The sequence below is a fragment of the Pelophylax lessonae genome (genome assembly GCF_965119305.1).
Source record: "Pelophylax lessonae genome assembly, chromosome: 3".
NCBI lineage: Eukaryota > Metazoa > Chordata > Amphibia > Anura > Ranidae > Pelophylax > Pelophylax lessonae.
This window is the reverse complement of record NC_138770.1, coordinates 110,516,372-110,528,726: the sequence shown is the minus strand read 5'-3', so window position 1 is coordinate 110,528,726 and position 12,355 is coordinate 110,516,372. Positions and strand designations below refer to the sequence as shown.

The window sequence follows — 12,355 nt, the reverse complement described above, 5'->3', positions numbered from 1 at the left end:
GGCCGGCACAATAATAAAACACATTAACTTCCCTGTCAGGCAGATTGATCTCCGCCCGTAATGCGAAATGTCATGTATTTTTGTTATACCTCCTTTGTTGCTATTAACATTCAATTATGTTACTACTTAACATCATGTTTGTCTTGCTTCATAACATCAATACTCATTATAAAACCAGGTGGGCATGGAAGGTGAGCTGATTCGATGGTTCAATAGGCCACTTGACTGGACTTGCCCCCTAGGCCTAAGGCTGCCAGCCCTCCCCTGGTAGGAACCCTCTTTGGTTGGGGCATAGGAATATTGTACTGGTGAGTCTGGATGGAGGATTGGTATCCTAGATTTAAATTTTAGGCATGCTCCAAACTTACTAAAATGTAACCCTAAAATTCTAATCTTCTGTCCAGACTCCTCCGTAGAAAATTACTATGCCCTGATAACAGGGGAGACCTAGAAACTCTGACGCACATTGGCTTTTACATGTAAACTGCTACAATAAACTATATCTGGACTATGTACATTCTACAACTTGTAACCCCTTCCCACCCACCCCGCCATGATTGACTGTCACAGTGGTCACATGACCCAGAGCCGGTCCGCTATTGATCATTAGTAGGGAGCTGTCTTTAAAAGCTTGTTGTCCATGCTGGGAGCGTGCAGTAAGTGCGTTCTTACTACAGAAACATTGGTCTCCCATTGACCCATATGTGCAGCATGTAGACATTAAAGTCCACCCTTTTTCTGTTACGCAGGTGGCAACAGGTTAAAGCAATAAAAAACCTGGCGGGAGTTGTATTTATTCCCCACTCAATTTTAAACTAAGCCCTGGTTCACACTGCAGGTGGTAAGTAACACAGTAACAGATCACTAGCACTATGACACACTGTAACAATTCTATTACAAATAATGGAACATTTACAGATATTACTGCAACAAAGTTGCACATTCTGAAATTTCTTAGCAGCTGTATTAAACAGATAACTTTTGTGTTTTAGAACCACTGAGGACGGCTATTAACAGATACAAGAAGGCTGCTGATGATTTGGAAGGAACGATTAAGAATTTAAAGGAGTTAGATAAAACGTAAGTACATGATGGATATCTAGGGCAGTCTGGTCATAGGGTAATACAAGAAGTTGGGTTTTTGTGTAGTCTTTACTGTATGAAAATTTAAAAGGATCAAATGAAACATCCATTTTACCCCAAAACTTTAGTAAAATGTACATTATATGCATTATGTGAAAGAAGTCCTACTAACATTCACATTTAATGTTATCTTTAACCACTTAAGCCCCGGAAGATTTTACCCCCTTCCTGACCAGGCCCTATTTTGCGATTCGGCACTGTGTGATTTTAACGGACAATTGTGCGGTCGTGCGACGCTGTACCCAAATTAAATTGACGTCCTTTTTTTCCCACAAACAGAGCTTTCTTTTGGTGGTATTTGATCACCTTTGCGATTTTTTTGATCATGCCCTATAAACAAAAAAAGAGCGACAATTTTGCAAAAGTAACAATATTTCTCTAGCGCTCATCGACAGACGTAGTCCTCGGTGATACACCACCTTCGGGTTATGTTACCTCCGCAGGAGCAGGACTAGACAGGAAATTAAAAAGCTCTGGCCACACCCTAGGGGCAGTCCCAGAGGGTATATCCTCTCTCTCTCTGCCTCAGCAAATCAGTTATTTTCTGTCTAGTTAGGAGTAAGGACCTAGACACCTTGCTGGGATCTTAGGTCCTGGCAAGAATTTTTTCTTAAAGGATTTTTTTAGACAGCTTTTTTCTCCAGCGTTCCTGTGAGATCTTCAAGCAAGAAAGCTGAACTGGGCGACGGGCTGGATGTTGAGATCCGGTGGTCACCCCAGTTCAGCCTACGAGCGCGTGCAGGCCATAGCTCCGCGCTGGGTCGGCCGCGACAAAGTCCCATTAAAGGACTGTCCACGCGAGTTAAACGTCTCGCCGAAACGCCAAAGACCATGAGTCACGGCGTCCGTATCGGTCGACAGCCCTCCCGCCCCGGTGGAGAGGGGTACTGTCAGGAGTTGGTGCCCGCCTGGTCCGGTATGGTGAGTAGTATGTTCCCCCTTTTTCCCTGACGGGTTTTGTGGTGAACGCGGGCCCCTCTCTGTATGGTAAGAAAGAGTCCTTTCTATCCTATAACATGTCACAAATCCTCCTACTTTGAGTGTGATTTATGTGTGCAAAAGCCAGGAGGCTTGGCTTGGGAGCTAACAATCTATTGTATACATGTTTTAAAGATGTAATCTGTGGCATTCTGGGAATCTTATGGGTTAAGTATAAGCTACCTACCAGTCAGAAGCCACGGACATGTAGACTGCCTTCCAAATCAGATCTCCAGCTATTAGCAGGCCTCCCGAACGGCCACGCGGTCCGCCAGGGCCGGTACCGCCAACCACGCCATATCCCCATGCAGAGAGAGTGTTGTGTGCCCTGCAGCACACCGCTATTCAGTTTAGGCCGCCGCCATTTTTTTTGCTGGATCGCACGAGCCGCCATTTTGGCGTAGCCTCGTGTCTCCAGCATGGGGGCGGCCATGTTTGAGGTGATCCTACACCTCGTGGAGCTTGGGGGAGGCGCCGGAAGGCGTGCAGAGGGGCGGAGCCGCCTCCTTTCTTCCTGGGCAGCCAGCCAAAAGACTTCCTGTTTGTCAAGACAGCGCTGTAAGCTGTTGCAGTTTAACTCTGAGCATCAAGTGGTGAGCCTGGGGGTCTATCTCTCTCTCTCTCGATCGATAGGGATCCCTAAGCAGGTAACACTAAGGGGCTTTTTGTGGCGCTGGGGGTCAGAAAAAAAAAAAAAAAAAAAAGTTTTTTTCTTTACTTTTGAATTATATTATCCAGGAAGTAACTGGAGTTATTATGGACCCTGCCACACATATTCCCCCACCTGTTTCCCTCGAGGGGGCCTTGGGACCCGCCGGTGCACAGAGTATAGAGTCATTTACAGCAATTTTGGAGTCTATGGTGGCTCGGGTGGAGGCGGCCTGTCAGGGACGGGGGTCAAGGAAGCGACCCCCGCCTACCCCTATACCATCTGACACCTCTGACTCAGATTCAGAGATGGTCACGGCAGTTGCAGGTTCCTCTGCAAGGGCTGTTATCCCAGGTAAAGCCCCCTCAGACAGTGAGGAGGACGCTTCTTCTCTTGCTATAATTCAGGAAGAAGCATTGGTGGACGCACTAGTTTTGGCAGTGCAAGAAACCTTAAAACTTGAGGCTTTACCGGCAGAGGCAACTGAAACAGAGAGGCCGTTTGGGACAAATAAGCCCATCAAGACGGCGAAGGCTTTTCCTGTACCTAAATGTTTTGGTAATCAGATTAAAGGAGAATGGGAGCATTCTAAACGTACCTTTACTATTTCCAAGCGTATTGCTAGACGCTATCCGTTTGAGGAATCCATCATTAAGAAATGGACGGTACCACCAGTCGTGGATCCGCCTATTTCCAGGCTGAATAAAGCCACGGTTATTCCAGTGGAGGACACTTCGTCCTTTAAGGATCCGGTGGATCGAAAGATAGAAGCAGAGTCCCGCACTATCTTTTCTCTGATAGGGTCAGCATTTAGACCAGTAATCGTTATTGGTCTAGTTTCCCAGACACTTACGGAATGGGCGAAAATGGTACGCCAAGATCTTAGGGGAAAAGATATTCCCCAGGAGACATCTGATTTGATGGAACAGATCATACAAGGGCTACGGTTTATCTGTGACGCAGCCTTGGACACTACTCCCCTATTAGGGCATGCATCTAAGTTAGCAGTGATCCTCAGACGTGTGCTGTGGTTAAAATGCTGGTCAGCTGACCTAGGTTCCAAAAAGACCTTGACCAATCTCCCCTTTCATGGGAATCGTCTATTTGGAGCCAACCTAGATGAAATCATTAAGGATGCCACTGGGGGCAAGAGCACTTTTTTGCCACAGGCTGCAAAAGCTAAGGGACCTCGCAACAAGCGAGGACCTTTCTTTACCGCCCATAAAGGGCGCCCGGCGGGTACTAGCGGGAAAGGCAAGACTCCTCCAGGAGGGTTCAAGAAGGGGACCAACCCAGCCAAACCCGAAGCAAAGGAGTACACAGCCTGAAGGTGCGCCCCCACCCGGGTTCAGGGTGGGGGGACGTTTTCACCGGTATTCAGGACATTAGATCGAGCATCAACCACTACTACCGGTGCGATTCTTCCCTTCCAACATTTAAGTACCACAGGAAGCGGTAGTTACCGTTCCCTGAAAAGATCTTTTCCTTTACCTTTTCCTAAGATTAGTCCCGATACCTCACAGGAATCGGATCTGGTTGACCAGATAGGCCAAGTAGCCTCTAGTCGGGTGACTTCGGTCCCTGAGGTTCAACCAGAAAAGATCACCTTTCCTGATAACTATCAGGTATCTGATAAATGTGTGGGAACAGAAAACGACCAGACTTTCTCGGATGGTCGGGGCCAGATAGCTCTAGGGACGCCTGGTTCAGATCCAATCAGCGCCAGTGGTCCTAGAAATTCTAGGCTGGCCTCCTCAAGCCGGCCTGGCCGACTTGGACATGTTAGTCGCAGACGTTCCGTGGGAACTTCGTCTCAGGGAGTGTCTGTGGTCTCAAGGACCAATTTACCTTCGTGCTTTACAGTCGCTGGTTTTAATGGCCTGGCCATTGAGACCCAAGTACTGAAGGACAGAGGTTTGTCTACTTCAGTCATTCCTACCCTTATTAAAGCAAGGAAAGCGACTTCCAGCAAAGTCTATTATCACACATGGAAGACTTATATTGCGTGGTGCGAATCTTTAGGATTTCCTCCACGTACCTATTCGGTGACTCGAATATTGGCCTTTTTGCAACAAGGGGTTGAGCAGAAGCTAGCCTTGAGCACCATCAAGGGTCAAGTTTCAGCATTAGCAATCTTCTTTCAGAAGCCTTTAGCTACCAAATCCTTGGTGCGGAATTTCATCCAGGGGGTGCGGCACCTGGCTCCTCCAGTCCGCGCGCCCTTACCGCCCTGGGATCTTAATTTGGTTTTGTCTGTTCTACAGAAACCTCCCTTTGAAAACATCAGGGAGATTCCCTTGCTTACTCTATCCCAGAAGGTGGCCTTCTTGGTGGCTATTACTTCTGCTCGCAGGGTGTCAGAACTGGCTGCATTATCATGCCAGTCACCATACCTAGTGATTCATAGGGATAAGGTAGTACTTCATCCTAAGCCATCTTTTCTTCCCAAGGTGGTTTCAGATTTTCATCTGAATGAAGATATTGTACTACCTTCCTTGTGTCCTCAGCCCAAGCATCATCGGGAACATGCGTTGCATTCCTTAGATGTGGTTCGGGCAATCAGGGTATACCTGAAAGCTACGGAATCATTCCGTAAGACGGATTCACTTTTTGTGATCACGGATGGCCCCAGAAAGGGTTTGCCTGCATCTGCCGCGACCATTGCCAAATGGATTAGACAAACGGTGGTACAGGCTTATTCTATTAAGGGTCAGAGTCCTCCGTTCCCTGTTAGGGCGCACTCCACTCGAGCGCTCAGTACTTCTTGGGCCTTTCGCCATCAGGCGTCAGTGGTCCAGGTATGTAAGGCGGCCACCTGGTCGTCGGTACATACCTTTACAAAATTCTATAAAATTGATGTGACGGCATCGGCGGATGCCTCATTTGGCCGCAAGGTTTTGCAGGCCGCAATTTGAGGAGACCGGTGGTCTACCTCGAGGGTTTTTTTCTGTTTGGAAAAAAAAAAAAAAAATTGTTTTCTCTTTTTTGGTTGAGTCTCATCATTAAGGATGAGCATTGTAAACTTCTAGTTGGCACCGGTTGGGCCTTCTAGATTGAGATTTGATTTCCATTTTCCCACCCCTCAGTTGTGATACTGCTCTGGGACGTCCCGAAGGTGGTGTATCACCGAGGACTACGTCTGTCGATGAGCGCTAGAGAAAAATGGATTTTTGTAAAATCTTACCGTAAAATCCTTTTCTCTTAGCTCATCGACAGACGTAGTCCCCGCCCCTCTGTTTTGGAGTTGGGTTGGGTTAAATTCTCTAAGCACTGCTTTTTCACATAACTGATTTGCTGAGGCAGAGAGAGAGAGGATATACCCTCTGGGACTGCCCCTAGGGTGTGGCCAGAGCTTTTTAATTTCCTGTCTAGTCCTGCTCCTGCGGAGGTAACATAACCCGAAGGTGGTGTATCACCGAGGACTACGTCTGTCGATGAGCTAAGAGAAAAGGATTTTACGGTAAGATTTTACAAAAATCCATTTTTTTCACATTTTTTATATGAAATTCCCCCAAAAAAATGTAAAAATCAAAATTTTTTAAAATTTTAGGCCAATTTATTTTCTGCTACATATGTTTGGTAAAAAAAATCGCAATAAGCGTATTTTGATTGGTTTGCGCAAAAGTAATTGTGTTTACTAACTAAGGGAAAGATTTTTGTAATTTTTGTTGTTTTTTTTTTTAACGCGTAATGGCGGCGATCTGCGATTTTTTTTGCGGTACTGCGACATTGCGGCGGACAGATCGGACCCTTGACTGACATTTTTGACACTTTTGGGGTTACCAGTGACATTTCTACAGTAATCAGTGCTATATATATGCACTGTTACTGTAAAAATACACTGGTAGTGAAGGGGTTAACTTTATTTGAGAGGGAGGGGCTGTGTGTGTCCCTAGGGGCGTGATTCTAACTGTGATTGGCTGTGGCTTCAACTGTATGCAGAGTGATCAACGGATCTACATAGTAGATCCATATGATCATCTCTCATACAGAGGGGAGAATGACAGGCAGCTTGTTTACACAAGCCGCCTGACTTTCTCCCTCTCCCCCGCCGATCGCAGAGTGGCCGGCGGACATCGGGTCCGCCGGTCACACGCGCGGGGGGGTCCGTGACCACGCGGGAGCGGGAGCGCGCCTCCGGCGGCGCGCTCGCTCCCTAGACCCTCACAAGCTAGTGACGTAGCCCTACGTCACTTTGCCTGTGAGGGGCTGACCGCCGACGTAGATAGTCGTGCGGCGGTCGGCAAGTGGTTAAATACCACCAAAAGAAAGCTCTATATGTCTCAAAAAATGATCAAAATGTCATATGGATACAGTGTTGCATGACCGTGCAATTGTCATTAAAAGTGCAACAGCACTGAAAGCAGAACATTTGCCTGGGCAGGAAGAGGGTGAAAGTGCCCTGTATTGAAGTGGTTAAACTGAGAAAATGTACCATTTCCAGAAAAAATAAGGTCATTTTGTAATTGATGGCAACAACATGTCTACCTCCTATGTATAGGTCATCTGTGTACAGTATTTACCTGTTTGCCTGGAGTTCATTTTTAAAGTCATACCTGTACAAAAGGGAAATGTGTCATTTTGTGTACAGTATATACGTTCACAGAACACCCCATTTCTCTATGAGCCTGATCATGTATGAAATGTGTATGAAAGGTAAAACTTCTTGTTGCCCATTTGTGTAACTGGTCTTTAAAGCTCAACCTCTTCTGCTAAACTCTATCCAATTGTGACCATATTTAGAAAGGCCACACCCATTTTACATGCCCCACCCCTTTTTATGAGCTGAAAACTGGTCAAATGCAGGCATTTTTTTACTGGATTAGGGTAGTGGATTACCACACTTCACCAAAGTTTGAATTACTTCTTTATTTATATAAATCCATAGACACAGGTACACGCAGGAAGACAGAGACTACCTACGCGCTTCTGTAAGGACTTTTTAGCATGAAATGTGTGAGGTGTCTTCCTGTGTGCACCTGTTTTTATGGTTTTATACAAATTAAGAAGCATGTGCGGTCATCCACTACCCTAATCCTGTTTCTCAGGGATGAGCTGGAGGTTCACCCAGGAGTAGCGCAGGCAAGGGCCAACCTCCCTGGAGCAACTTCACAACACTATTTAAATATTAGGACTCTTGGCAAAATGTGTGAATGAGTTTGAATGAAAGAATGCACACATTACATATGTATTAATGCATTTGGCAGTTCTTGGAATTAAAAAAAGTCTGCTGTTACTTTCAGGCCCTTGAACATTCGAAGGATTAATGACCAGCTTATGCTTCTGGAACGAGCTTTTATTAATCATCTGGCTTTTCCAGACAAGTTGTATTTCAGGTATGTGTTTTTTTTTTTTTCTTAATGAACTGTGCTTAAAACAAACCAATCCTTCATAAAACTACTAAATTACAAACTACTAAACAATAACCGGCCTGATTGGATAGAAATCGATTGGACTATTAGGCCCCATGCACACTGGGTGTTTAGCCCCAGGCTATGGGACTCCAACGTTTAGCTGGGGGCACAGGTCTCCCATTCAGCCCCATTGCCAGCAGCCTGTCAAACTCTATCAGAGGATGAAAGTTTGTGTTCTGGGCATTCATCCTGCTCCCTTACTGCCCAAAATAGAAGTACCGCTGAGTACACTGCCCAGCCCTGCCCAGAGTTTAAAAGGCTGCTGGTTAAATGTAACACTTCCACTCGTGGCTTAACTCTGGAACCCAATGCATCTGGGCTAAATAGCCAGAAGGGGGGCTTTATTGAGTACATTTACCCTGTTAGCAGTGCCAGCTCTGATTTAAATAGCCATGCTAAGATAAACAGAACTGATTGCAGCATTTCAAAATATGAATTCCTATCACTACCATAATGTTGTGTTTACAATGGGAAAAGTTTAAAAGCACTGTCAGGATTTTATTTAGGTCTGGGACAAAATACTAGTCACCAGCAGGGCCGCTGATAAGGCAGTACAGCCAGCCCTCCTGTACTGGGACGGGACCCATCAGTTCAAAAGGGGGGCCTAGGCACCTGCTGAGCAGGAGGGCCAGCTGTACTACTTTACCGCAGACAATGAACCTCTTCTGCCTCCCCCTGCAGCGCTGCCAGCTTCTCCTCGGCTCCCTTCCTTTCAGCTGGGGAGCAGTTCTAGGATTTGTTTCCCCCATCCCTCTGTTTTCTGGGCCCCCTGTGCACCCTTTTTCCCCACAGCATGGGCAGCTTCCCTCCTCTCCAGCATGTGCTGCATGCACACAAGGGGATGTTTCAGGATGGAGAGCGGAGGAGGGGGACCGGTAAGCATGTCATATAATAATGATTTTAATGTATTTTTAGCGAAAATAAAATGTGATATTTTCTGGGGGTTAGGGGGGGGGGCCCTGTCAGGTAGGCAGTATGGGGCCCCATGTATTCTAACAGCAGCCCTGGTCACCAGTATTGCCTGTGCTCTCCTTGCAGTTGATCTTTAAAGTGTTACTAAACCCAGGACCATGCATTCACTATATCTGGTCTCCCACAGTACACAGAACATGGAAATGCAATTATTTTAGCAAATATAAACAGATAAATACCTTTTCTCATCAGCAGTATATAGCAATCTTGTGACTTGTATCAGTACCTAATAAAGCTTGTAGGAGGAGTTTTCATTCTCCCCTGATCCTCTATCTGGCCATGTCTGGACAGTGCTGATTTGCTTTGTGGTGATCACATGCACTCTCCCAAGAAAGAAAAACTCTCCAGCAAAACACACCAAACTGAGCATGTGCAGTCCATCCACTGGCTCTGTAAATATCAGGTTATTGTTTTGGAGTCAGTGAAAGAAGAGGAGGATCAGAGAGACAGGATCAAACATCCTTTATACACAATGCAAAGGATTACCCCTTAGGTTCCACAGTGAGCATAACAAGCATGCTTTACTGCATATACTGTACACACTGATTTTACTGTTGTGGGTTTAGTAACCCTTTAACCAATTATTGACGTATGATATTCTCTACTGTCACCTGATAACCGGTAACTTGATGTTTGGTGGATAATTTCTAAGAAGCAGAGAGTGCAGGGGACACAGATCCACAACATGAATGAAGCAGGGTGATCCTTGCATTACAGGTCCTCAGGTACAGCTTGCCCTCCAGCAAGAACAGAGAGCAGCATAGTAGTGACTCTACCAAATTTCACTCTAAATCATGTTAACAGTCAGAGGCAGCAGTGCCTTTGATCATCTCACACTGCAGATATACACCTATGAGGCTGCAAAACAGGATTGCATAGGTACGGTCACATGTCAGCTATTTTTCATGAAGGCAAAAGGTACTTTTTTCATGGTACTGCTTAGGCATGATTAAGCATTCTTTATATTTCCTAACAAATCTCAAATGTTTGCTTTTTCAGTATAGGTCCACTTTAATTGCCATATACAGTATGCGGGGTATTTATCAATACTGGATCAACCAGAATCTGGAGCAGCTGTGCATGGCAACCAATCAGCTTCTATCTTTCATTTTAAAAGCTTAACTGAATAGACTGAAGAAAGAATCTGATTGGTTGCTTTCAACAGCTTCTCCAGATTCTGGCTGCTTCATTTTTATAACCCCCACCACCACGTCTCCTCACTCCATTTACCATGTTATAGTCGGTAAACAATCTGAGAACTCCATATGTTCATACTTTTCTCTTGTGTGTCCTGTATAGCCATGTTCTCTGGGCCTCCCGGACCTCCAGCGTGGCCACTTTCCCAGGTCTTGCAGATGCCTATCAGACAGCAAAGGAGAGTGATCTGAAAGATGACTGGAGTCTTGTCCATCACCATCTAACCATCGCCATTCAGGCTGTGGACAATGCAGCTTCAACCCTAGAGGAAGTCACCAAAATATGAAACCCACCTTTTTACTGGTAGCACATCAACACACTCTTTTCAATTAATTACATTTTTCATCCAAATACATTTTAGCACCAGAGAGGTCAATCAAACACGACTGTCAATAAAATACAAGCAAAAATAAAGAAAAAACCCTTTGCTCTATTTAGCATAGTAGCACAGAAAAGGTAATACAATGGCATAATCAAGAACGCCAATGGTGAACTGTAGAAGGTTAGCCAAACAGCAGGAACTCTCTTATTAGTGTAAGCTGTAGTAAAACTTGCAGTAAAGTTTCCGAATCCCTTTACAAAGTATTGTAAGGAGTGGAAGAAGAGATGGCTGCATGTAAGTGCAGCCATCTCTTCTTTCTTTGTGCTATACGGATTTGGATGGGGCCCCAGCTTCACAAAGCAGCACAGGGTCCCAGGGGGTCACTTTATGAGTGGTGCACCCACTCTATCTTTCTTATTGTAAGGAGTGGATGCTGATACAAGTGATTCTATATTGGATAAGTTGCACTTTATACAATGGCTGCTGTGATGCCCAGACCCAGCCGAAGCACGATGTGCTTCGTTTACTGATATTCTTTATTTTTTTTTTTCTCTTCTAAGTATTGCATTTAAAACAATAATGACTAAACATCAAATCACTTTGTGAGTGTCTTTTTAATAAGTATACTCTTAAATAGGGCCATTATGACAATAGGGCCACAATGACAGCCAGCATTATTTAACCCATAGGACTAACGATATCCAATGATGGAAAGGGATTACTGCCAGCACTGGAGAAGATGCAAGCACTGCAGCCTGGGCTACATTTTTTTTAACCTCTTTAAGAACCATTAAAAAAATAAATAAAAAAGTCATATAGAGCAGGTGAAGTATTACAGAAGAGCATTTCAGAATAACAAATCGGTGAGAGCTCATACCATTTATGTCATGCAATAAGTAAAAAATAAGAAAGATTAGAAAAAATTAAATAAATAAATAAAAAAAAAAAGCATAGAGCACCGGGTGTAAAAATAAACTGATGCAATTAAAATATTTCATTTAAGAAATGAAGGTTTCATATTATAACAAATTGAATATTAGGAAATATAATTCTAAGTGTCCACACACCTATAAATAAGAGATACTATCAGGTATTACTTTACATATTTAGAGTGTTTTTTATTGTTTGCAACTATGTTGCCTTTGAAACCACCCCTTAATCCACCGGGAAACCAACACCTTCATGAGTGTAAATCACCTGGGTTCAGATACACAGTGTGCAACTCGTGATTGATGTCAAACATTGAAAGATCAGAAAATCGTGTCAGTATGATCATCTGCATCAATGTGTACCCCTTACACCAAACCTCCTCCCCACTGTGGGGGATTGCCAAAAATTGTGACCCCTTGATTCAGAGTGGTCAAATGGCGCTTATGATAATATCATTCCTCAGCATCAAACAACCATGTTCCCATCCAGTCATGAGGAAGTGCTGATAGCGTGAAACACTTTAACATCTCTTCCCCCTATGCTTACTGTTTTGCCGTGTTTTTCATGATTTCTACAATAAAGATGTTATACTGGAATGTGGCCATCCAGAGTTTTTCTTGTGTCCATGTTCAAATCATTCCTGACAGCAAAATGTGCATTATGTTTGAAAACCTTAGATTGCAACACTGGCTTTCATCCACTAGATGGCAGCCTAAGAACAATACAATACATGTAATATTCAATGGGTCA

At 44.5% G+C, this 12,355-nt stretch overlaps 1 protein-coding gene across 1 annotated transcript in view; it reads left to right on the top strand.

The window, feature by feature from the left end:
- Positions 1-10,639, top strand: part of LOC309551346 (aminopeptidase NAALADL1-like) — a gene marked incomplete at both ends in the record, with an annotated part of 80,994 nt that extends 70,355 nt beyond the window's left edge. The window contains 3 exons of the mRNA XM_082251896.1: positions 993-1,080; positions 8,014-8,106; positions 10,456-10,639. Of these exons, the coding sequence (XP_082108022.1) occupies positions 993-1,080; positions 8,014-8,106; positions 10,456-10,639 (365 nt within the window). The remainder of the gene's footprint in view (positions 1-992; positions 1,081-8,013; positions 8,107-10,455) is intronic.
- Between the last annotated feature and the right edge of the window lie 1,716 nt (positions 10,640-12,355).